The sequence below is a fragment of the Procambarus clarkii genome, chromosome 84 (genome assembly GCF_040958095.1).
Source record: "Procambarus clarkii isolate CNS0578487 chromosome 84, FALCON_Pclarkii_2.0, whole genome shotgun sequence".
Taxonomy (NCBI): Eukaryota; Metazoa; Arthropoda; class Malacostraca; order Decapoda; family Cambaridae; genus Procambarus; species Procambarus clarkii.
Window position 1 is genome coordinate 11,094,558 of NC_091233.1, and position 27,033 is coordinate 11,121,590.

General features: G+C 43.1%; 1 protein-coding gene across 1 annotated transcript in view; it reads left to right on the plus strand.

The window, feature by feature from the left end:
• The window catches only part of LOC123774867 (macrophage mannose receptor 1), a 94,366-nt gene that overhangs the window by 12,452 nt on the left and 54,881 nt on the right, over positions 1-27,033 (plus strand). Inside the window, exons 3-4 of the mRNA XM_069316544.1 lie at positions 1,241-1,459; positions 24,680-24,928. Coding sequence (XP_069172645.1) covers positions 1,241-1,459; positions 24,680-24,928 — 468 coding nt within the window. The remainder of the gene's footprint in view (positions 1-1,240; positions 1,460-24,679; positions 24,929-27,033) is intronic.

A 27,033-nucleotide genomic window follows, 5' to 3' on the forward strand; every position in this document is an offset into this window, starting at 1 on the left:
TTTGTCTGTAGGGATAACGTTTCTATTAACAATATCTTTCAGGACCCTTTCCTCCGTTTTATGAGCTGTGGAAAAGAAGTTCCTGTAAAATAGTCTAATAGGGGGTAAAGGTGTTGTGTTGGTTGTCTCTTCAGAGGTTGCATGGCGTTTCACCTTCCTTCTTATGATGTCTTCAACGAAACCTTTGGAGAAGCCGTTATTGACTAGGACCTGCCTTACCCTACAGAGTTCTTCATCGACTTGCTTCCATCCTGAGCTGTGGCTGAGAGCACGGTCGACATAAGCGTTAACAACACTCCTCTTGTACCTGTCTGGGCAGTCACTGTAGGCATTTAGGCACATTCCTATGTTTGTTTCCTTAGTGTAGACAGCAGTGAGGAAACCTCCGGTCCTTTCCGTGACCGTTACATCTAGAAAGGGCAGCTTCCCATCCTTCTCCATCTCGTAAGTGAAGCACAACACAGAATTCCTCTCAAATGCCTCTTTCAGCTCCTGCAGATGTCTGACATCAGGTACCTGTGTAAAAATGTCGTCAACATACCTGCAGTATATGGTCGGTTTCAAGTTCATGTCGACAAAGACCTTCTGTTCGATGGTTCCCATGTAGAAGTTTGCAAACAGGACACCTAGGGGAGAACCCATGGCGACCCCATCTACTTGCTTATACATGTGCCCATCCGGGCTCAAGAAGGGTGCCTCTTTAGTACAAGCTTGGAATAGTTTCCTTAGATGGTTTTCTAGTATGTCAAGAGGAGTACAGGCCGGATCACGATACACTCTGTCCGCTATCATCCCGATTGTTTCATCCACATTGTTGATTTTTGTTGATAGCGGACAGAGTGTATCGTGATCCGGCCTGTACTCCTCTTGACATACCAGAAAACATTCTAAGGAACCTACTCCAAGCTTGTACTAAAGAGGCACCCTTCTTGAGCCCGGATGGGCAATGTTTTGGATTATAGTATATTGACGGTTATTTATTAAATTATTATTGTGGCCTCCAGTGGTTGATAGGCTTTAAGATAAACACAAAACTATTTTTCGAGAAAAGGCCTCCAGGGGTTGATAGGCTTTAAGATAAACACAAAACTATTTTTCGAGAAAAAGTAAAAATGTAATTATTTGTAAGTCTTGTATTGTAAGGAAAATACAAGCTGAAGTGGGTTAACATTCTTACTTGTGCAGTGGAAAAGTTTACTTCTGATGACATGAAAGTTAACTTAAAACGTCATATTTGTAGGTTTAGTGCTGGACGGAGTTGAAAAACATTCAAGAAACAGTGATGAGCAACCTGACTGTCCCTACCTGCAATTGGGTGACCTGTGTCTGTTGTTTGTCAACTTCCAGAATGACACCCGTGATGTTGCCCAGGCACTATGTCAAGGTTTTGGGGGGAACTTGGCCATTATCAAGACTGCCACGCAACTGAAAGCCATCATGGACTATCTGTATACTGATGGTAGGTGAATAGATTCTAATCTTCCTTCTCTATGACATTTGATTGATGTTTACTCCTTGTGTGAGGTCATGTTGACTAAATTAATAAATAATTTATTCCTATACAGTTATAGAGAAAAAACTGACACGTTTTGGTATGGTAAGCAAAAATTCCTTTTTGCTATAGTTCGGAAGCTTAGGTAATTTTGAAGAATAAGCGCTTAACTCTTAAAAGAATATGAGAACAAGGATCTGGGATAGGGCGGAGTGAATGAATGGTGCCCAGCCACTCGAACCATTGGGAATTGAACGCCGACCTGCAAGAAGCGATGCCTCTGCTGAACCAACCAATCAAGAGCATGCTACATCCTGTACATAGAATTAATTTACTGCGACTCACACTCATTACATTGTTCACTAGTTCTACAAGTTCATCAATGAAGACCAAACTATCTTTTCAAATAATGAAATTTTCACTAATAATATCGATGGTATATGAAAATCAGTCTAAGAGCTGGTATTGCGATGCAAGAAAGGAGAGGGAAATATGTCTCCCTTGCATAGGTTACGTGAGCCATGATAGCTCCTCAAGTGTATCAAAACTAGGCCACTCTGTCCCCAGGAGTCTCTGACGGTCGCAGGCACAACCAAAGGTTTGCAGTACAAGGGACAAGGAAAACAACGGAAAGATACACGTGAGCAATTGGTCAAGTGTGGATATGATTAGAACAGTAGGTGAGAGAAAACTTTTTAGTTTTAGGTATAGAGCCAGAGCTTAATGCAGCTTGCACGATATATGGTATGAGTATTTATTATTATCATCATTATTATTATTATTTCTAGTACTATTATTATGTTTATGCAGGTTGCAGAGGCGGGGCATATATTGTGTAGAAGAAATTGCTTGTATTTCTGGGTCTTATAAGGATGTCATTAAGTCACATGTTTAAACTCTCATAAGCAAGCGCCAAACACAGGGAAACCGATGATTCGCTCACTAGTCCGAAATCAGGAGTTTGCTGCTGGCCGCCAGAGGGTGCGGACGTGCCCCTATATGGTCCTCAGTCGACGAGCTTGGCGTGAAGTCGGTGGTTGGGCGCTTATTTTGTGCCCTGTGCGTGGTGCCTTGCTGGTGTGGGGTACAGTTTTGCATCATGATGGGGATGTCATTGCTTCCTATTAAGCGGTCCTCTTTGGATGGGCTGGAAGTTTTTACATCAGTGGACCATACGGCGGTCGGGATGGCTTCGGTTGAGGTGCTTCATGTCAACCTGGAAGATGTGATGGGCATTCAGCTCCTTCGCAACCGCCGAGTTGGTGAAATTTCTGCTACAGGAAGTGTTCCAGGAATTCATCGACCGTTGTGAGGGACACTCATTCCCTATGCCTGACAGAGCAGGCACAGTGCGAGTGGTGGACCTTAGTGTGAAAATGACTTATGTGGCATTGTGTGGTACCTCGTTCAAAATGGGGGATTTGTTGTTGACCCGGTTGTTTAGCCAATATAGGAAATTGAAATTGAAATTGAAATAAGTTTATTGTGGCAAAATACACACAAAGGGATGATGTAGCTCAAGCTATTCTCACCCCGTTCAGTACAACGTGTTCATACATATATAGACACACATCACAAACAATAAACATATTGCCAAACATTCTGAGAGATAAACATATACAATTCCTCCTTTACACGCGTAGTATGGTATCGGACGTACGCACAAATACTTTTTTGACTTAAAAAGTCATAAAAGTGTCATTATCATGAACACCTATTCCATATTCCCAGTAATATTTGTACCCAAGCCTGAGCCGCATGTGCAGAGTCAATCCAAGCATTTCTCCTTTTACCATAAGTGAAATGGGTGTTTTGACTCACTTACATGTAGTGTTGCATGGTTTGACTTCCCTCATACATTATACCTCTCCTCGCCACTTCCCGCCAAACACACACCGAAACTACGACGTTGGTACAACTTTCGAACAAGTTTTAACACCTCCTAACCAGTTATAACAAACAATATAGCAAGTTGTAACAACGTTCTAATACGTCATAAACATGTTAAGCCAAGATATGACAACTTTATTACAAGTTGTAACAAGCGGAAAATAGAGACAGTTACGGTTTGTGTTTCCAGGGTTCTGCCTGTGCCTGAATATTTTTGAGTTTGCTTCTTATTTGTCTCATTATGAATTCGCATTCGATGTCAACTTGTGGTTTTGATGTGGCGCGTATGGCCAAGTCATCCGCCACCTCGTTGAGCACTATTCCAACATGAGATGGAATCCACATGAATTTCACATTGTGACCTTTCAGCTGTATCTCAGTTATCCTTTTCTTACAATCCTCAACTATGGACATGAAGACTGGATTTCGACTGTTTAAGGAATCAAGCGCTCCTCGGCTATCGACAAATACAAAACCATCTCTGTCGTTATGACGTACTTCCTCCAAACACACCAGAATGGCCTGCAGTTCAGCTTGTGTGGATGATATATAATTACTAAGTCGGAGTTCAATTATCCTGTCCATAGTCCCAAACTCAGTATATTCCCTTATTAGGACACCACACCCTGCCCTGCCATCCTCCGACACCGACCTATCGCAATATACACGTAAACAATTGCCTCTTGGTAACCGTGATATCCTGCTTCCAAACAAACACCGTAATTGTCCCGGTTCATGATGAATCTTTTTCACCTAGAGGGGTTCAGTTTCGACGTCTATTTTCTGTACTTTCCAAGTAGCAGACCTATTACACTGTCGAGAGGGTTTCCAGCAGTCAAGTACATCGTATTTCCTGAGATCATGAGCTAATCCCCTCATGTAGCATATCTCTCTCAGTTTCCTGGCAGTGTGTACGTCACTCAAGCAGGTCTGAACACTCTGAAACAGATTATCCCCTCCTTTTCTCTACATGAAACGAATAGATACTCTAGCGTTAATGTCACGGACTCTATCATACACACTCCGTAAATTTAATTCCATTCTCATTATTTCAATCATTGCATTTCTTTGACATCCAAGAATAACCCTCATAGCCTTGTTCTGTATCAGCTCTATTTTTTTTAATTCTGCCTTGCCCTGTATAAGACAAAACGGATGCTGCATAGTCTATCAGGGACCGAACAGTGCTTATGTATAACATCCGCAAGATAGGTACTCCAACATCTTTACCAGAAAAAGCCAATGCTTTTAGAGGATGTAGACGGGCTTTACATAAGGTGCTGATATGATTTATTTCAGCATTTTTACTCTCACATGTGTATCCAACATACATGCCCAGATACTTGTACTTCTGAACACGGTTCAGTTCCACACCGTTTAGAGTAAGTGTTATATTTCTTCGTTTCCTATACTCATATTTGGTTTTGTCTGCATTTATAACTAAGCCTAACTTGTGACAGGTTGTACCAAGTATGTTAAGAGCAGTTTGTATTTTGTTCCCAGAAGTGCCTTGTATAAGAATGTCATCAGCATATATGATCGTCGTGACCCCTGTAGAATACATCTCTGATGCTAATATGTTCATTAATACATTGAATAAAGTGGGACTTAAAACTCCCCTTTGGGGGTACCTAACTGAAACCTCCGTTTCTCAGACATGTATCCCTGGTAATACACCTGACCTTTTCTCCCTTGTAGATAATCCCTTATCCAATGTAGCAATCTCCCTGTTATTCCCAGATTGGCTAATTCGTATAAGATTACTTCCCCATTGGCTTTATCAAATGCTCCTTGTAGATCAACAAAAACTCTACAATTGTCATCCATAATTAGACAAACACTTTAAAGGACAGTCCGCAGTACTTTTGCCTTTGATAACACCAAAGAGATTATTGGACATGTTATCACCTACAAGGTAGAGTAACCTATTTAACAAAATCCTTTCCATCATTTTACAAAAGCAGGATGTTAAGGAGACAGGTCTGTAGCCTCCGTTTGACTTAGGGATAGGAATGATGACCGCCTCTTTCCATTTTCTTGGTAACTTTCCCTCCCTATAACTCATGTTAAACAAATCAAGTAAGGGACTAGGTTTCATACCGGCTTAATAATTAAGAATGTCATACGTTACTCCATCTTTTCCCGGAGCAGTAGAGCTGCCACTTTTTATAGCATCCAGTAGCTCATCGTGAGTTATCTCAGTGCATGTTACAGACCTTGTATTTAAAGCACATAAAGTTATTCCATTTCTAATATTTTGCCATGACTCAATGGTGACTCTCGTGTCTGCAGGTAAGGACTCCATACCAGCAGCACTTGCCCATTTATCTACTAACTCATTAGCAACCTTCCCAGGATCTGAGTGAGCAATGAATTTGGGCTTACAACCCCAGATTTTATTTACTGCTCTCCATATGTCTTTAAGGTTCTTAGTATTACCAATGAACTGAGCAAAGTCTTGCCAGTATCTGTCCCGCGTCTCCATCCTCACTTGACTGCATCCCTAGCCACTTCCAACACTGTATTTTTCTCTTCATCCCTCATTCCGTTTTTTAACCATTCTTTATGTGCACTCCGTAGGATTCTCTCCCATCCCTTAACTTGCTGATCATTGGAATATTTAAATTTCTTAGTTCCATGCATCTTACTACCCCTGCCCCCGTTATTTTCTCTCTGTACTAATTTATCTAGGTTTTCGACCATGTCCTCGTAAAAACTATCAACGCAGAGCGGCATGCATTGTTGATACCAATCTCCCATATTTTGAATAAAATAATTTTTCATATCTTTATTAATATTTAGTCTTTTCCTTTGAAATTGGACTTGTTTTTTTCCCCAGTGGTAATTCAACTTTCAAGGCAAACTGGTCACTAAGTAGTTCCCGAACAACCCGAGCCTTCCCCATAATCCCCTGAGAGTTTAAAATGCAGGCATAGTCAAGCTGTCCTCACCTGATGTGAGTTGGTTCATTGTTTCCCAAGAGACAGGTATCTGGATGATCTTGTAGAAACTGTAACCACTTGACCCCATTAGTATTAATACTACCCACTGACCCAAGGCTTGTGTGCCATGTATTAAGGTCCCCAATTAACAGTGAAGGATTAGTATAAATGCAGTCAGGTAGATAGTGAGCGTCGACAGTTCCTGGATACATACAAATTAAGTACAATAAATTCCCCTTCCCTTAATGATAATTTAACACAGACACTCTCTACACCTTACGTTTTTGACGGGGGGTTCTACTAACTCTGCTGGTATGGAGTTCTTAACATAAATCGACGTCCCTCTGATGTTATTTGCGGCGAAGAGGTGAAACCCTTTATAGCCATTTAATTTTAATAAGCCTTCATTCCTATCCCCTGTCTCCTGGAGAGCTACAACATCAATATCATTTCCCATCACATAACAATGAACATCTGTAACCCTGTTTCTTAAACATTAACATACCATGACAACATTTTCGGTCAAGGATAATACATTATTAAACAATTCCCTTTCTAAGTCATCCCCAATAAGTTCACTAAATTATAGCCATACCTTGTATAATATCTCCCAACTTCATAGATAAAAGCAACATTGCGTTTCTCAAGAGATTTTTTCAGTCCAATGATGCCCATTATTGGCCCAAATGATTCCTTCATTTTATGTTTAATTATAGAGTTCTTCCTTTCACTACGACTACCATCAATTACATACACTTTACTTTCCTTCATTTCACCACTCATTGTAGCATTATTGTCTTCAACCACTATTTCCTGACTTACTTTCCTTCACTGTTTTGTGACTTTCATTGATCTTCACCTGAACGTTTAATTTCGCCTCGATGGACTCGATTCTTTGTCCAAGATTTCGAAGGAACTCACCAACTTTTCTTAGTTCAGCCCACACCTCCTTGACCATAACATTGTGGCCGTCTTTCTGAGTCCCAGTAACCACTTCACTCACTGTAACATTGTCGCTGCCGGAGTCCTGAGTGGTGGTGTGGCTGCTTGTTGCTTTAGCCTGATGAAGTAAAGGTGACTTCTTTACCCACACATTCGTTCGGTTCACTGGTGCTGTATGGGGCAGACTATTCTGCTGTGCTCCCAGTGTCTGGGTAAGAGCTCTTGCCTGCTCTGTAACATTCACCGGCCGGGGAACATCCATACTCGGCCTCTTGCTACACACAGCCAAGCTGGCATTGTGAACACCCCCACAGTTGCAGCATCTGGGAACTATTTTCTCACCCAGATTAAGTCAATTTCTACACACATTAGAGAGTTTCCGCAGAAACGAAATCGTGGATCATGTTGACAGCTCCAGGATTTATGCACCCATCTGCAGCATTGCAGGCATATTATGGTCTCTTCTACATACTTTGCTACATGCCTGTAGCCAGCCCCGGTGATCTCCCGGTGAACACTCTCGGGAACTTCACCTTTCACTAGAGCAACAACCTGAGTCCTAGCCTCACCTTTAATAAGGTGACGCTTGGCCCACACAAATCGTTGGTCGTCGAGGATGAATTCGTGGTCTAGAATCTGAGGGTATTTTTAGATAATTACCTTCGTCAGCTTCTCGTTCTTTTCGGATATTTGCATAACAATTCCATCATACTTGCTGGGTAAGAAACACAAATGCCTCCGTAGAACCTACCGTTAAGTAAGGTCTGTTTACACCTTCCTTCAGCAGGGGCTCGAACTTGCGGCGCTCTCTTCCACGTTTGACTGTCCACAGCAGCTGGTGGTGGTAGGCCAGTGTACATGAGGCAGGGAAGAGAAGCCTCCACCTCCGCTAACCCTCACCTCCCTGACATCGTCCTGTCCTTTCGTCGATACTGGTTTGATCAGTCTCAGCGTCGTCCCTCATTCTCTTGTTGTTTCCATTAGGAACACTATCACTGTCAACACTACGTCCCACATCCTGTCTTCTCCGTTTCTTCTGTCCCTTGGTTAGAACTTCTTGAAAATTACTCTCCCCTACTGGCTGGCTGCTTTCTGAGTCTGTGTCCATGTGAATATTGCCGTGGGGAGTAGCCAGTTCTTCTGTTGAGCGATTCTCCATCTCAGTGCCCAGCATGGGGGGGGAGGGAAATGTATAGAATGCAATATGTTGTAGAGGTGTTACCCTGGCAAGGGTGCAGGAGAAACGAGAGCAGCGGACCGACGTCCTCACCCGTCGACCGTCTTGTAAACACTGAAAATGGGAAGGTGCTCTCCATACGATGGAACAAGGTCAATGCAGGCTATTGTCAGGGTAAGCTCGCCAGTAGCAGGACTCTGACGATGTCCATGGACAGGAATGTTCCATCGTCACTCACCCAGATGGGATTTACCTTGCACTACATGTATGCAGGCCAGCAATGTACGTGTTTTAGGTGCGGTTTGCCGGGTCACATACTGGTGGCTTGTACAGTGGAAGTGGCCGCCAGGGTTAATCTATTCCGTAAGGAAGAATTCCCGCCTCTCAAGCCCCTAGACGATCCTGTGGCGGGTGTTGTTCTACCTCCCAACCTACCTCCTGATGGGCCTGTGTGTGAGAGTGCGCCGGTTACGGGTGCAGGGGAGTTAGTGCGTCCTGTGGTACAGGGTATCGACGGTCGGCAGGTATGTGTGGATGCTGTTCCACCTGCATGGCTGTATGTCCTGCTTGAGATGAAAGTGCAGGTTTACAGTATGCCACTGGTGGTGGTGGTGGAGGAAGGTGCCCTCGAGATGTCCTGTGATGCTGTAGAGAGTGTCCAGTGCTTCTGCTACCCCATTGGCATCACTAAAGGTGGGTGTTCCCTCCTCGGTTCGGGTGGCGTTGCCGCTTGCCTCTGATGTGGAAGGTGTGCATCCCCCACGCCGCGCTCAGGATACGTCTCTTCTGTCTACGTTGGTGCCTGACCAGAAATGCCAGAAGAGGTCTGTGCGGTTGCACGTCCATGATTGTGAGGACGCCGTGGAGCTGATGGAGGAAGAACAAGGAAGGGTGGTGGAGGCGGTGTTTGTCGTGGAACAGGAGCGGGGAGCAGTTGCCCCACTGCCGGCTTAGGATTGTCAGCCATCCCCCCGTGCGGGGGGATGGCTGACAATCATGGACTCACTGAAGGTCGACACACTCTCCATACACCCGGTAAGTGTTCATCTCTTACACACACACAGCTTCCCTCAGCCGTCACCCTGAGGGGGTCACGCCAAATATGGTGCTCGTGGATCGTTCAAATAACTGAGGATACACGGCCTTGAGGTGAGCAGACACTCAGGAAAGACTCGCTGGAATGCTCCTTGATGCCGTGCCGGTGACAGTCTAAACAGGTCATACAAATAACTGTGTGTGGATGATGATACTCTTGGTGGGGCCCTCCACATGTGAGGCAACGGCCAGCCTAGCTTAGCTGTAAGCCTAGCGCCCTGGCCAAGGAATGAGGCACTGGTCTCAGGCCCAGACACGTGAACTGTGCCCCAGCCACCCTGCTCAAGAAAATTGCGTTTCCCATCTGGCACTTGTATATAGTGAGGCGAGGATATCCTCACCTCGCTATACTGACCTAAAGCGGACTCCTCGCAGAGCTTTGCTGATATGACTAATGCCAGTGCTGAGCTGAATATACTTCTGAAACTATTAACTGTGTAAGAATGAATTAAGTATCAGCATGACACTGGAAAGTCACTGGTCAGATACCATAGGTGGCATGCACAGTGCCAGATAATGGCCACAGCGCTGCCAAGCGTATCTGTAATTTAAAGACACTTCTATACCTACTATTAACTACTAAAGTACGTTGTCTGTGTATCTTTTGCTTTGTTTATTGCACTGGACTCAGGTGTGTTGTGCACACTGAAGTGTTTCATACGAGACAAGAAATATACATTTGGCAAGAAATCTCAACACGGACTGTGTGACCTTGGAAACAGGCGCGTTCCTAGCAGTGCCTGTGGAGGAGAGAGGCCTGGCTCCTTGTGCCCCGACCTCTTAGCAAACGTTCTACATGCATGCATGTATTCATGCATATATTGTATCTGCATTCTGGGATGCTCCTGGACGCAGGTACGAATCCTCGTCACGGCCCTTGTGGATTTATTCAATCTACCTTCATTTTTCCCTGGACATGGATACTGTAACGAAATAAGCATAGTTAGCTGCGGCAGCCAAAAAACACCCTGGTGGTGGGCATTTGTTAACAAAAGAACATGCAAACCATGTCTGCGTGTTCATTACAGAGGAGATTGTACAATATGTTTGTACTAATGAGCTTGCAGGTATAATAATGTGTAAACCTCCACCGCCTGCTGATACCCACCTGACACACGTCATCATTTTTGGGCTTGTCTCCTACCAGGATCACAAACTGTTCGAACAACTTGAGCACATTATCAGTGCAAAGAGAACAACTGGCAGAAAGGTTATTCTCGCCCATTGGACCAGCGACGAGGCTCCGCCGGACAAATTTACTGTCCCGAATGCTTTTCGGCGCTTTACAATAAAGGAGTATAACCCTCCCAGGCGCAGGTGTTACAGATGCCAACGGTGGAATCACGTTGCAAGAAACTGCTGGAATTTTGAGCGGTGTGGCCACTGTGCCAGGAAGCATGCAACATTTGTTTATGATGCTAAAACTTCAACGGGTGAAACAGTTAAAATGAAGTGTGCCAACTGTCATCTGGACGGAGTCTCCGCCTGGCATAACGACAGCACCGCACTCTGGCCAAGACGGGTTGCTCTGGGTACACTAGCAGGGGGCACGAATAACAGCCTTGGCTCACCTACAGTGCCACCACCAGTCACTCAGCCACACTTCCCTACCTTACCCAACCACCCCAATGCCACAGCCGGTATCCCAAGTGACACAGCTGCAGTCTGTAGCAATACATGTTGGTCGAGGGGCCCGGATCAGGCACAGAAAAAATTGAGCTTATGAATACAGTAGAAAGAAATCTTGCAACAAAAGACAATGATAACCACTCTTCAGGAATTTGTGAGTGTTGAAAGCGTTATTAATGTAGGCCATACCAACCCGGAGTACCACCATGAGTGCCTTGGCAGCGAGTACCCCTGCGCGGACTCAGACTGAGGGTACCTCAGCCCTCACAGCAACTGGGCTTATGTCCAATGGGTTGTCCACCACTCCCCACACTCCAGCCTCATCGACGCGGTGTGCTATGAATAGAGGGGAAATATTCAATATGGGAAATAAAAGTGTTGTAGATGCGGATAACAATGCAACTGTTCATGATATGGAACCAAATTCTAATGAGAGTTAAAATTGTAATGAAAATGTTGGAGACTATGAAGCGAATACAAGTGCTGATAAAAGTTATTGGAAGGAAATTAGCAGTGAAAAAGATGATGCAAGTGATTGTGATCAAGTCGAAATCGCAACCAGTGAATGCTTGTAGTTATAATGCAGGAGTGGAACCGGACGTGGATAACCTCGGTCAGCACACACCACATCTCAGATGGTTCAGTTAGAAGGGTATTAGAGATCTGGTGAAAGGTGATGAGCTGACTGATATGGGAAAAAACGCCGTAATAAAGCACTACAAAGAGTATCGGAATATAATATATTTTATAAAACAGCAGACTGCTAAAGTAAAAGTAAGGAATAATGGCGACCACTCAATCTCATAAAAACAAGTACAGTGTCATCAAGATACTCAGTTGGAATATTGCTTTCAGAAAACGGTATTCTGACCTCCATCATAAAGTTATGACTGAAGACATAGATATTGTCTGCCTCCAAGAAACCCTAATTCCCGCAGGTAAAACCCCGCAGAATCTGCCAAGTTATCAGTGTTATAATCCCAGATCAAAATATACGTGTGTTAAACAATCATTGCCATATGAGCCGCTTCCCGCTCAACAACGAGAGAGCTTTCAATATCATGGTATCCTGGTACACCTTGGTAACTGTTCACTAAATGTTTAAATGCCTATGCACCTACTGGCCTCTTCTAGTATACACACCTACCTAATTTTGCACATACTGACCCTACAATCTTAATTGGGGATTTGAATGCTGAACATAAATCCATCTCAAGAAAGCACCAAAGTCATTCCACCAACTTGTTGGCTTGTTCTAGCGGTGATTGACAAGGTAATTAGAGGCAAAGGAGATAAGAGAGAGATATGTTCGTCTGGTAAAGTGGGCACAAATGATAGCAAGACAGTGTTAAGCGTCAAGGCTCTCAAGTGTAGATATCCATTGTTAATGTTATGAGTATTAAAACCCCTCTGAGACATGGAGACTGCCGTCCTGACATATGGTAAGCACAAACGATTAGGGGATCAACTCACAAATACCAATTGTGAGATGATCTCCTAATTGTTAAAATCCCCTAATTGTTAATCGCAAACAATTAGGGGATCAACTCACAAACACCAACGGTAGAAGATTGTTGGTACTTTTCGATGCATATGATGAAGTTCAAATTATCAGTAAGAATCAGCCAACGCAAATATATGGAGAAGTGCTCGATAGGTGCATTGACTTTAACTTGTCATACACAACTCATGAGACTGATATTATGGCTGACTTAATGCCTGACCATTTAGCCATAACAGCTAACATACACGTGGCTAATGTTGACTTACCTGGCACTAAGCTAAGTAGACGCAGGCTAACAGTAAGAAAAGAGCAAGAAAAAATCTTTATAGACAGCATTAAACATTGGTAAAACAATTATGAGCCTGAGAATGTACAACGGTTTTATGATGACCTCGTGAATAAAATCTATGAGTCCATCAAACATAGTGAGTCACACCAAACGAAAAGACGTAGCGGTAAGCAGGTCAGACACAACCAGTACTATGACGATGTTAAACTGAAAGAACTTAAATCAATTGTTAGATATATAATGGTAAGGAATATAAGAGTCTAAGAACACCTCAAATGTTAAAACTGTTTCAGACCGCGCTTACAGTGGCAAGGAAGAGAATGACTGAACTGAGACACAATGAATGAGAGGGTTAGCGGATTTTACCTACATACTGTTGCTGATTTTATTGTTAGCGGATTTTACCTACATACTTCCCTGGGTAAAGCCTTGAAAGGCAAAATTATTGGTAACAATAGTAGGACAAGTTTCACATCCAAATCCGCTACAGAAACAATCAGTTAATTACAAAATCAGGTCTCCAGCTCTTGAATATTACCATCTAACACTAGGGGGAAATTGCAGGCGAAGTTCAAAGGCAGAAATGCTCTCATGAACAAGCATTGTTAAGCAAGCAGCATGATGAAGGTGACGTTCCATATACAGATTATGAATTGGATGCAGCCCTCTCCGGGGACAGTAGCACTGCTCCTGGTGAGGACGGTATCAGCTATGATATTCTCAGATTACTACATCGTGTACCCGGTAATACATTATTAGAATTGTTTAATGCGAGTTATGTCACTGGGCATGGAGATAGAAGGCACAAGTACACAACATTTCTTAATTTAAAAAATACTTCTGATATTGCTAATAGGGAAGTGATTCTGTATGAATTAGCAAGAATGGATATAGCTGGACAGTTATTACAATGGATACGTGGCTATCTTACCAACCGGAAGTCCTCTGAACTGTTCCAAGGCTACAAGAGTGAAACTAACTTAATGCAACTAGGCACCCCACAAGGATGAGTACTAAGTCCTACCTTGTTTAATGTTCTAATTAATGCTTTACTAAATTAATCCAACTAGTCCGGCAAACATTAGCTATAAGCTATGGCGATGACATCCTTGTACATACTAAAACCCACCACAAAATGCAAACAATCTTCAATTTTATACATAAAGCTTGTGAGAGCCTTTGTCTTGTAGTCAACGCTGCTAAAAGTAAGGTATTTAACAGACAAATTGGTAATTGCGAAAGTAGACCACGAAAACTAAAGATAAATAATATACCAATAAACTATGTATCTTCTTTCAAATACCTTGGTGTCTTTGTCCATTGTACCTTAACTGCAGTCAGTAGGTTACATCAACTATGTAGAGACAAACTCAAGGCTCTCACAACTGTAGTGGAGTACAGCCCTAATACGGTGTTAATATTAGAATAGCAAAAATGATATACTTAGCATATATAAGGTCTCTGATATAGACTATCATGCACCAACTTTAGTCCTGCAAAATAGCAAATGTATTGATAGACTAAAAAAAATGCAAAATGAAGCACTCAGAATTATACTTGGCTGTCCTATAACTACCAAAGTTCTCAATAAGCAAAAAAAATTAAATATACCTATGATGGGACTGAAGCTTCTGCGTGATAACAAAAGCAACATTGCGTCAGTTGAACTGTTAAAACACATACGTAATGGAACCAGCGAGTCTAAATGGATTCAAAGAACAGTCACTCATATTAAAATGATGGGACTGCACGATGTATGTACAGATGAATGAGTACAGCATTTCCTTCCACCCTGGCAGATAGTACCTTTTGTCATCCTGACGCCTGCATACCCCACCAAGAAACTAATCACAAACAACCCTCCTGCTCAGCTTGCTGCTAAATTAAGCACCCTGGAATACATTCACAACACACAAATTAAAACCAACATCGTACAGAAAATATACACTGACGGATCACTCAATACAGCTACAGGAAGGGCAGGAAGTGCTGTTATTGCTCATCAGCCCGATGGCAGCACAATTGAAAGGAATATAAGAGTTAGTAACTGGGCATCCACAATCCAACCTGATTTTTTTTTTACATGTAACACATGCAATTTAAATACAATAAAAACAATAAAAGTACATTAGAAAACATAACAAAACAAAACAAAATAATAAACCACAGGCCAGAAGGGCCGACAGCACAGGACAACAAAGTACAAACACGAGAAATGCAAGAGTAAACATCAAAAGATAAAACAATGTCAAAACAAGCAAGCACAGTAACATTATAAAACATAACAGTATACAACAAAACAAACATCAAGATGTATAACATGAAACACAACAAGAAAAGCACAATAAACAACAAACAAAACAAAAATAACAAACAAGCACAACATGTAATGCAATAATAAAACACCAGTGCAAGGTACATTCACAGAAACAAAACATGAATAAAAACACTCACACCAAACCAACCGCCTCGCAACACACAAAGGGAGAGGCCAAAATATACAATAATAAGAAACAAACAATCCATGCAATCAAGAAAACAAAACATAGGAACACACACAACAACAAACAAGCACCGGCCTGAAGGACCGAGCCCAAGCTGAATTAGTAGCAATACTATTAGTACTCGAAATTATTGACAACACTGAAGTTTTTTATTTATTTTTATTTTACATGCAAGCATGCAAGTTTAAGACAATAAGTACAATAAAAAGAACAGAAAAAACAAATTAAGCAAAACAAAAAAACACCGGCCATAAGGACCGACAGCACAGTACAAAAAACAGCAAACATCAACAGAACACAAGAGAAAATAGCGTAAACAGGACAGCAATACACAAAACATAATAACACATAAAACAAAACAAACATCAAAATACATAGGGAAAGCATAAGGATAATAAATAACAAAAAAATAAATAAAAATATACAACAAGTAAAGAAACAGAAACAAGCCAAACATGGCACAATAACAACACGCACAACTAACCACCGGCCGTGCACGAAATAAAAGGAGAGGCACAAGCACAAAACACAAAAGGGCAAACATCATAGCCAGAGGGGCACATAACATTACAATCAAAGTAACAGATGATCAGTGAGAGGTTCAGCTACACGCAAAGCATGGTAAGAAATATAAGAAATACTATAAACAGGATCATGAGAAAACTGAACATAACAACGGCCTGAAGGGCGCACAATAAATATAACACAGAGCAAAACATACCACAGGTCCCATTCACACACTAAACACACAGCAAGCACACAAACTACTCAATAGCCTCATACTTTTCCGGCCACTCTGCCGCCGGGAAACGAATACAATATGCCTCCCAAAGCAACATGATGTTATCCGGAACTGGGTGATTATGAGCCGTACGAGGATTAGGCATCAAGTCCGGCACACCCACAACAAAACACCGAGCCTGCGGAACACAGACGGACGAGGGGCACCACGGAACAGGCTGCACACGGTCAGCAAAATGAAATGATAAAGGATTCTGCTTCCCATCATACGCCACGCCGGAAGCCAAGATGATTGGAAGGGGCTTTTTCCCCACGGGGCCGGGCAACGGGTAGCGCACTGGTAGCCTCCTTGGCAGCCCCACAGGGCTCTGCGGCAACCACCGGAAGCGTCACCTGCAGGGACCCCCCACGCAGAGCATCCTTCTTCAGCAACAGCATGAGGTCGCAGCCCGCACCAGCACCCACACCACCTACGTGCGGATGAGCGACCACCCCCCACTGTGGAGAACCTTTTGCAGAAGAAAGAACAGGAGGTGAATCATAAGCACAATCATCGTCATCAGCAGGCACATGGACGTCAGCAACCACCATCGACATAGAGCGCGAAGCACCCTGATCCACCGCATCATCGCCCGAAGACCCACTGGCGTCGAAATCCTCCACATCAGCCTAAGCAGTAGAAGAACGCCAGGACCGCTTGGGTTCCGGCCGCACATCCTCAGAGCCGGAGGCTGACCCAGAACCTCGGGCTTCACAAGCCGTGCGAACCGATGCCCGTCGCATGACGGCAGCAGCCTCAACCGCAGGGGCAACCGGGCCGCACACAACAGGACGCTCCGCAGCCCCCCAAGCACCCAGCTCAGCCGAAACACCCTGCGAGGGCGCAGGGCCAGACGCAGCAGCAGGAGACGAGGAAGACGAAGACGTTGACGACACGCAGAGACCATCTGGAAGACCCCCGGGAGCAGCTGTGACAGCGACAGGGGCAGGAAGATCAGACAACGGCACCAGAACACCCGGAGGAGGACCCGCACCATCAGGAGGACTGCCGGGCGACGCAGGGGGAGCCGCAGCAGCCAATGGGACGTCCACATCCTCGCCCACGGAATCCACCCCCAACAGGGAGCGGCGGGAAATCATCCTCCCGGAACAGGTTCACAGGAGCGACAGCAGCCTCCGAGCACCCGGCAGCCTGATGCCCCAACAGGCCACACCGAAAGCAGGTACGGGGTTGCCGGGCATAGTAAACCCAGACGTAGTATCCCAGAAGCCAGAACGAAGAAGGGATGTCAGACCTCAGGCGCATCCCAAGGGTACGAATGTTCGTCTGCATACCCTTATACCTCCCTGAGGACAGCATGTGCACCCCGCACACTGACGACCGCGCCAAACTGCTGGAAGTAACGCCGGAGTGGATTTTCGGGAAACTCAAAGGGCGCCCCATGCACACTCACGTAGGCCAGGGCGCCACTACGGTCTGAAATGGTCACAGAGCCGGCACCATCCGGCAGCGACAAGGAACGCCCTTCGTAACGGCGGAGGAACGCCCTTCGTAACGGCGGAGGAACGCACGGTACACCTCCTCCCCCGCCAACTTGATAATAACCCGGTGAGCAGTTACCAGCTAAACTGGAACAAGCTCACCTGCAAACTCACCTGCAGTTTGAACTCAACTGCAAACTGGAACAAGCAGGTGCATTGTTTATCACAATGAAATGTGTCAAGTAAAACATGTGTATGGGGCAAGTAACAAAATCAGCAGACTAACAGACGTTGTCACAGCTCTGATAAGACTTGGCTACAGGTATCTCTGGCAGTTTAGCTTGTATAAGGATCTAGATGAAGTAACGTATAAAGTGTGTGCACAAAGACAGGGACACACACTCGAACACTATAACTTGGACTGTAGTAAAATTGAGCCATTTAGAGCTAAATCTAAACTCACACTGTATGAAATGGCAAACCACCTAATTACTAAGGATAAAACATCAGAAATCCTTGCATTGTATCCATATTTCGCTTCAAGTAGATAAACGACATAATGAGATTAAGAAACAAGTAGTATTTTGTGATGACTAATAATGACAAGACTATTATTACTACTACTAATAATAATAACCCCTATGACTCTGTAATATCTCCGTTGCTCAAACAATTATGTATCAGCGATAAGACCTACCATAAATGTATAATGATTTAATGTAAATACATAGCTCTTGAAATAGAACATTCTCTGTAACTAGCTGACACTGTAATTATAAGGTGTGAAGGATAGATGAAATTGTTAATGTAATAATCTCCGTTGGGGGTCTGATAAAGACCTTTTTTGCCCTATCCTTTTGCATTACCACTCATAAGATGTGTATAGGATGCACATTAAACTAGCCGCCTCCGGCGGCAACAATCAAAACCAGTGTGGGGGTGGAGGTGGGAGGTTATGAAGCCTGGTGCCAGTGGTCACAAGGGTCGTGACTTGCGGATGTTGAAGAAGGATGTGCTTGCCCAGCCTCTGGGTGATTCCCCTTCTTTGAGACCCCTCGTTCTGCCTGGTTCTGTTGGTGATTTCCTGGGTGATGTTCCGTTGCAATCGGGGCTCCCGCCGCCCGCTAGTTAGATCGTTGTGCTTCCCTCTTCCTTTCCGATGGCTCGCCATCTTATTTTTGCCTCCCTAAATGTCAATGGACTTCGTTCTCTGGCCACTCAGATGGGTCTGGTGTCGATGCTTCCTTGCAAGAAGGTGGACGAGGCTTTTCTCCAGGAGCATAATGTCAGTGATATAAGCTTGTTGCAGGGCTTAGCTGATGAGTTTAGGATTTTGTTGAACCCTACCAGATTGTTGAAAGGGGTAAACTCGTTCTCATATTCAAACAAACGCTGATTTCGGTGCTGTATTCGGAGATGGATGATGATGGCCGGATTCTGTTTGTGCGGATTTCGTATTTGGGATCAGTTATTCCTTTGTTAAATGTTTATGAGCCTTCCGGTTCTGCCCGGCGGCGGTGGTAGAGGGAGGTTTCCTTTACAAGTGAGGTGTTGTACTTTCTGCGACATAATACTAGGTCAATGGCCTTTAGAGGGTGACTTAAACTGTGTAGTCAGTGCAGGACTGTAGTAGACTGATGCCTGCTAACGTGTCAACTGCAGTAGTGCAAACTTTGCGTTGTTGTGGGTTTAGATATGCAGCTGTGATTCAGGGGGGTGCTCTGGAAGGGGGGCTTTACCTTTGTCTCTCGTACTTCGAGCTTTCGGTTGGATAGGTTTTATGTTCATAAGTTGGAGAGGGACGGTGTACTCCTTTGATACAGTTCTGGTTGCTTTCTCTGACTACTGTATGGTGGTTGTTGAGGTTGGGGTTCGAAGCTATGAACGGGTTGGAAGGGCTGGTTTTAACTCATTTGCAGTTTACTGCAGTGTTGCAACGTCCGTGAATTGGTTCGGGTTCGGTGTGTTTTGTTCGTTGAACGGATAAGTAGTTTTCCTTGTATTTTGACTTGGTGGGATTGGTTTAAGGGTGAGGTTTATTTCTATGGCGAAGCGGAAGTCGGTGGAATGGTTTCGCTTGTTGAATGTGTTGCAGGCTAGGTTGTCGTATTTGTATGGGTTGGTAAATAGGGGTTGTGAAAGGTTTGCAGATATTTTGTTGTGTAAAGCCCAGATTCGTGGGTTATGGGAGGAGCTGGCCATGGGGGTGGAGATCCAGGCTATGGTGGAGTAAACGGTTGTTTGGGGAACGTCTTTCACAGTACTTGCTTCGTAAGGAAAAGGAAGATAGTGCATCAGTGTTTTGACTAGTCTCCGTATGCCTGATGGTTCGATTTTGTCGAATACGGATGGTCTACCTTTATATGCTCGGCGGTAGCATAAAATTCTTGATAAGAGGGTGGAGGGGGATTGGGGTATGGAGGATTTTTTTCTTGGGTTTTGTTCTCCTAAGTTGTCGGTGTTGGAGTGTTCGCTTTTGGAGGGTGAAGTTGGTCGTACGGAGGTCTTGGATGTGGTCCAGTCTTTGTGGAAGGACAAGATGCTTGGGCTTGATGGGCTGCCGGCAGAGTTTTATGTGTCCTGAGGGGATGTTATTGGGGCTGATTTCTTGGAGATGGGCCAGTTTTGTTTTTTGCATATGCGATTGACGGGGGTCCCAATCGGTTGGCATTGTGCGATGCTTTTTTAAGCCTTTCTAAGGATTACAAGATCACATCGAAGTTATTAGCAAATCACTATCAGTTGGTGGTGGCCTCCTTGGTTTCTCGGGAACAGTTTTGTGGGATACCGGGTAGGTCGTTGGTCACTTGCAACAACCTGGTCTGGGATATGATTGTCTGTGTGTTGCAGTCAGGAGAGCAGCAGCTTTGTCAATCTAGACTGGTCTAAGGCCTTCGACCGTGAGACCACTGATTTTTTATTGCGGTTTATGGAGAAGCTTGGCTTTGTCTCCTGGTAATTTACAGTCTGCGTGGTGTAGTGGTAAGACACTCGCCTGGCGTTCCGCGAGCGCTATGTCATGGGTTCGTATCCTGGCCGGGGAGGATTTACTGGGCGCAATTCCTTAACTGTAGCCTCTGTTTAAGGCACAGTAAAATGAGTACTTGGATGAAAAAAAGATTCTTCGCGGCAGGGGATCGTATTCCAGGGACCATAGGATTAAGGACTTGCCCGAAACGCTACGCGTACTAGTGGCTGTACAAGAATGTAACAACTCTTGTATATATCTCAAAAAAAAAAAAATAGGTTGGGTGCGCATGTTGCATGCGCAGTGATGTAGTCAGGTGTGTGTGACTAGCTTCTTTAGTGCTCTGCTTGCCATTAGGCGCTCGGTTCGGTAAGGTTGCCTCCTGTCGATGCTTTTGTATTTAATATTTCAGGAACCGTTGTTTCGGGCGGTGCGGACCAATGGTTCTATCGTCTCCCCAACGGGTTTGACCTGAGTATGTGTGTGGGTAGGCAGATGATACGACAGTGTTTGTGGCTACTGTGGATTCGGTGGTATATGTACAGGACGTTATGCATCATTTTGAACCGGCCACGGGGGCTATCGTCAATCATCAATTGATGACAGAAATCCTGTATTATGGAGTTGGGGGTTAAGCTGATTGGGGGCAAGTCGGTCTGGCTTTCTCTGACCGCAAACGGCCAGAGTTCCCTCTGACTCTAAAAACTTGGTTTACCGTTCTTTACTCCTGTAATATATACTTCCAATGAGTTTAATTTCTTTATCCAAATTGCTACGGCGGCCACCGTTTCATTTTCTGACAGCTGGTGTCATCTACTGTCCGATGACACCCAACAATGTAAACTTTCGGTATATAGTAAACGAATGAGATTTTGGTGCATTCTCCTCGTGCACCCGAACTGGCAGTTTGCCCTCCAGCACACAGTTGAAAGCTAGCTGGTGTGCCTCCTCTTCACAGTTAAATTAATAACATATGAAACAATCACAACTATCCTTGGCTGTTGTAGAGAACGGGTGCCCGAGTTAACTTTCTTCTAGTCAACTCAATCCTCCATCTGCAGAGCTGAGCACAATGCCACTATCTTATTTCTTGAAGCTGTGAACATGTGGCTTCCTGTCTCGAGGCCAGTTGCTCCTTGTTATACTTGATTATATTTATATTAATGTTGATTCTTGCTATTCAATACTTCAGAACTTACTATGTAGAGTTAAATGTCCTTGTACAATATTTATCAGTTGTATGATCAAGAGCAAAGCTTATAGTTCATAATTCTGAGGTAAACACTGAAGTACTCCGACGTGGCGAGAGCAGCAACAACAGGAAGCGAGGTTAATGGTGTTTCTCCTTCCTAACTCAACCGAGAGTTTAAAGGAACGCTAGTTTATTTAATTAAATTTTTTGATCAATAATATACTTATTAATTCTAGTTAATACCTTAGCACTAAGTTAAGCCATAATTTATAAGCAATTAGTGAAAGTCATTGCTAATCAAATGAAAGCCATTGCTAGTGGCGACGCAGGTTGGTGACGTTAGCTCGTCTTTATGGCGCCTGGGAGGCATTTAAGGGATGGGAGACTAATTACTCTTGTAAACTCCATAGAAAATACTCATAACACTATTCTGAGAATATTTTCCTCAATGTTTGTTGTCCTTTGGGAGCGTCTGAAAAACATAACTCTATTTCAATCCAGTATTACCACAGCCTAGTAGTAGGACTGCTTTGTTCAAGTCATTCAGTTGATGAGATTCTGGTTATTTTTTGTGTGATATTTATTTCATTAAATGTGTTTTACGAAGCAATTTCTGTTCTCTCTACTTATATGATTCCTTGACTGATACTGAGCTGAATTTACATTAAACATACGCTGTAGGGACACATTATGGTGAATTGGTATGTTTTCCGAATTCGTCTGAAGCAGGCATGAGCCCTTGCGCCGGCAGTCTTACCAGACGATTAACCATGTTCCACAGTGTTGTTCAAACCCACAGTGCCATTGCCGATGTAATTCCTATTGCAGAGTCATAGCAAGTGTTGCAGAGTCATTAGGGGTACCTATCCTCCCCAGTGTTTCAATGGTTGTTCACTTAAATTCTTGACTGAGAGTAGATGAGTTAAAGTGGTCCCAGGGTGCAGATTGTAATACCCCATTCATTACATGTTAGTGTCCTGCTGCGAGATTCAGCAGTGCTGAGGTCTAGAGGTCCATGAGAGATGAGACAGCTGGCCGGAAGGAGGACGACCTGAGATTACTACTTCATTCCACTCTGCTCGGCAATTTTTGGGTCCCCCATGCTAGTACTGGTGTCCCATTGGCAGCAATTACAAAGGAGGGAAAGTTACTAAGTACTTGGAAAAAGGCAATTTAAAGATTTTTAAATATGGATAATATGAATGATATCTGGCATGAACAGTTATATTTTGTAAAAATTTGAAATAATTTACCTGAATTACATGAGGGCCACTAACACTAGTGGCCTCAACGAGGACAGAAAGCAGGCGGTTTGCCGAAGATTCCCTCATTTGCCTTAATGATATTTTCCAGTTGGAATGCAAATTTTAACAGAATTTTGGCATTTACGGCTTCGGCGGTTAGGCGGTTACATGGGTTTATAACCCTGTGGGTGAAAAGGCATCTCCTGTTCTCAGTCCTACATTGTAGCTTGTTGAGCTTGAAACCGTTGTTCCTTGTTTGTGTTGTATCTGACCTTTTGAAGAAATTGTCCGGATCAACATCTTTCAAACTGTTCAGTATTTTAAAAATGTCAATGAGATCCGCCCTGTCATGCCTGGTTTGCAGTGTTGTTAGCCCTGAGGCCCTCAACCGTTCCTGATACGTGAATTGACTTAATTCTGGAATGATTTTTTGTTGCCCGGTGTTGCACTTTCTCTAGAGCAGCTATGTCCTTCTGAAGATAAGTTCTCCATGATTGGATACAGAAATCCAGATGGACGCGCACCAGAGATTTATAAAATTGAATCATTACCTTCTTTTCCTTAAAGTCAAAGGTACGCTTGGTTATTCTAAGGGTTTGGTAAGCTTTGTTGCTGCTTCCCCTACCTGCTGTGCAACTTTCATTGAGTGGAGAATTTTGACTCCAAGGTCCTTTTCTTCATCTATCTGCTGTAATGTTATGTTATTACCTTGGTAGTCGTGGCGTGGGTTGTTATGCCCCACATGAAGGGTCTTGCAGTTGTCAATAATAAAAAGCATTTGCCAGTCTTCTGACCATTTGTGGAGTTCATGTAGAGTTCTTTGTAAGGCTTCAATATCATCATTTCCCACTTTACCATAGATCTTAGTGTCATCTGCCAATATGATGATGTGGCTTGTAATACTCTCATCTATGTCATTGATGTATGTGCCAAAAAGGGTTTCCCCAAAATGGACCCCTGTGGTACCCCACTTAGCACATTTCCCCAGTCAGATTCATTCCCATTAAACATTACTCTTTGTTTCCTTTGTGTTAACCATTGTTTTTTCTATTCTAGTATTCTTCAATTTATTCCATATGTATGTAATTTCCTTGCCAGTCTTTCATATGGTACCTTATCCAAGGCTTTAGCAAAATCCATGTATACTACATCAACCGGAAGTAATTTGTCTGAGGAGCTGGTTATCGTTTCTAAAAATGTGAGCAGGTTTGTAAGGCAGGATCTATTTTTTAACAAACCCATGTTATGTCGATTTTACAAGATTCTTCATTGAAAGGTGGTGATTGATTCTCTCATTTAGGATTCTCCCTGTGAACTTGCAAATGTGTGATGTCAAGCTGATCGGATTTCATAATACGAAACAACGGCACTTAGTGAGCTGGTTAAACATTTGATATGGTATCCAACAAATGTTATGATGTTATGGCCTGCATTCTCAGGCTCTATCAAATTATTTAGAAAAAACATATTCTTGCCACATATTTCTACTTCATGCCTTTTGTTGTATCCCAAAATAAATATGAGAATCAAATAAAAAGTTTCGCATTTTATAATAATTTCCTATGAATAACAAATTGATCTTACACAGGAGACACCGAATCATCTTACTGGCTGGATGGCATGTTTAACAACCACACGAGCCAATTTACGTATTCATCAGGGGAGCTTGTGCCAATGGACACGCCATTCTGGGCTGCAAGATACAATTTTTCTGAACCCAGTGGTGACGGCCTTTGCATTCACCTTTTTAACAAGGAACATCACTACCTGAATGACATCTCTTGCAATGGCATCCACTGTCCATTATGCGAATTTCCTTTTTCATCAGCTAATGAAGGTAGGTGTGATTTCTCAATCAGCTGCCTCAGTAACACATTACAAATTTTCTTACTTAGTAGTGAAGATTAAACATTATTGCAATTTTAAAATTGTTACAAAATGTTATGATTTTTGGATATAAAATAGAATTTGTTTAATGACAATCACAGTTAAACAATTACTGTTTACAAAAAGAAGCTTTCAAAAATAAAGTTCCTGAAATACATATATATAACTTGTGATGGAAAAAAGAAGGGTAGGTGTTCGGCAGTCCTCTTAACGGCTGGTGTCAATGCCAATCACATTTACAAAAAAAAAAAAAAGTTGACTGCGTGGCTGTTGCCTCCTGTGGTAAAGTAAGGGCAAACACGCAAAACAAATAGTATGAACAATGAAACTTTAATTAACTTTAAAACAAATATGAACAAAGACAATCCCTTGGCTATGTACATTGCAAACAAACAAGATTATAAAGTAAAAAAATAACATAAAATAAAACAGTAGTTACGTTACTCTACAATGAATAAAGACAAAAAATGAATTAACAGGTGCTGAGAATATTTGCTGGTTAAACACATCCACTATTACACACAGTGTATATTAGATAGGTGTGTCAGCTTTGAGAGCACAGAATATTCTAAATCCAATGGCTTGTACACGCTCAGTCATCGGCTATGTAGATGGCGCTGAAGTGGAGTGCAAACGACGATCCACCAATGGGACGCGTGCTGGCTGGAAGTGGTGGTTTGGTGATCAACGAAGGTGGAGGGGGAGGTGGAGAGCGAGTGTCGGATACGTATGCGTGTGGCAGAAACGTATTTTACTCAATACGTACTACACTTGCTTGTAGTATCTACATGTTGTAGATGTACTGAAGTAACATGATGATAGGAAAGAGCAGGCCAAATCTCTCTTGAAGGAGATTATCGTAACAAACTGAAAACAATACATATATATATATATATATATATATATATATATATATATATATATATATATATATATATATATATATATACACATATATATGCGAACAAGCCTGAATGGTCCCCAGGACAATATGCAACTGAAAACTCACACCCCAGAAGTGACTCGAACCCATACTCCCAGGAGCAACGCAACTGGTATGTACAAGACGCCTTAATCCACTTGACCATCACGACCGGACAAAATGAGGTGATAGCCGAAGCTATTTGAACCACCCCACCGCCGGCACTCGGATAGTAATCTTGGGCATAGCATTTTACCAAATCACCTCATTCTTTGGGGCACACGTGAGGAACACAAATGCGAACAAGCCTGAATGGTCCCCAGGACAATATGCAACTGAAAACTCACACCCCAGAAGTGACTCGAACCCATACTCCCAGGAGCAACGCAACTGGTATGTACAAGACGCCTTAATCCACTTGACCATCACGACCGGACAAAATGAGGTGATAGCCGAAGCTATTTGAACCACCCCACCGCCGGCACTTGCATAGTAGGCTGAGAAGTGCGTTCTGGCTACTAGGTACGACATATATATATCTATATATATATATATATATATATATATATATATATATATATTTAAAAAGGTTAGATTAATAATTCTAACACGAATCTTCTCAATATTTCTTATGTTTTTCTTCACTGTCGGTGGTAATAAAAATAACAATTTTCCGAAATTCATTTATTAATGGTCTGACGCCTGAATGCGTTTCGTAATTCGTATTATATTTTCAAAGACTTAATTTACACACAAATTCTTCGTACTTATACTCTATTGGATGAGGTGATATGGTACAAAAGTTTTGGGTGAGGTGACAAACACAAGACAGAACACGAAACAATGGGTATAAATTGGATAAGTGAACATATGAATGGAAGTAACTGCAGAAGGTCTATTGGCGCATACTTCCTCTCGCTGCTTCCATATTGGTTCGGGGTCTTGAAGTAGGTAGAATATAGCTGTGCATTAATTGGCTGTTGATTGCTGGTGTTGACTTTTTGATGTGTAGCGTCTCGCTGATGTCTAGCCGCCTGCTATCGCCGTACCTATCGATGATTTCAGTGTTGTTTGTTAAGATTTCTATGGTGATGGTCTGGTTGTGAGAAGAGATTATGTGTTCCTTGATGGCT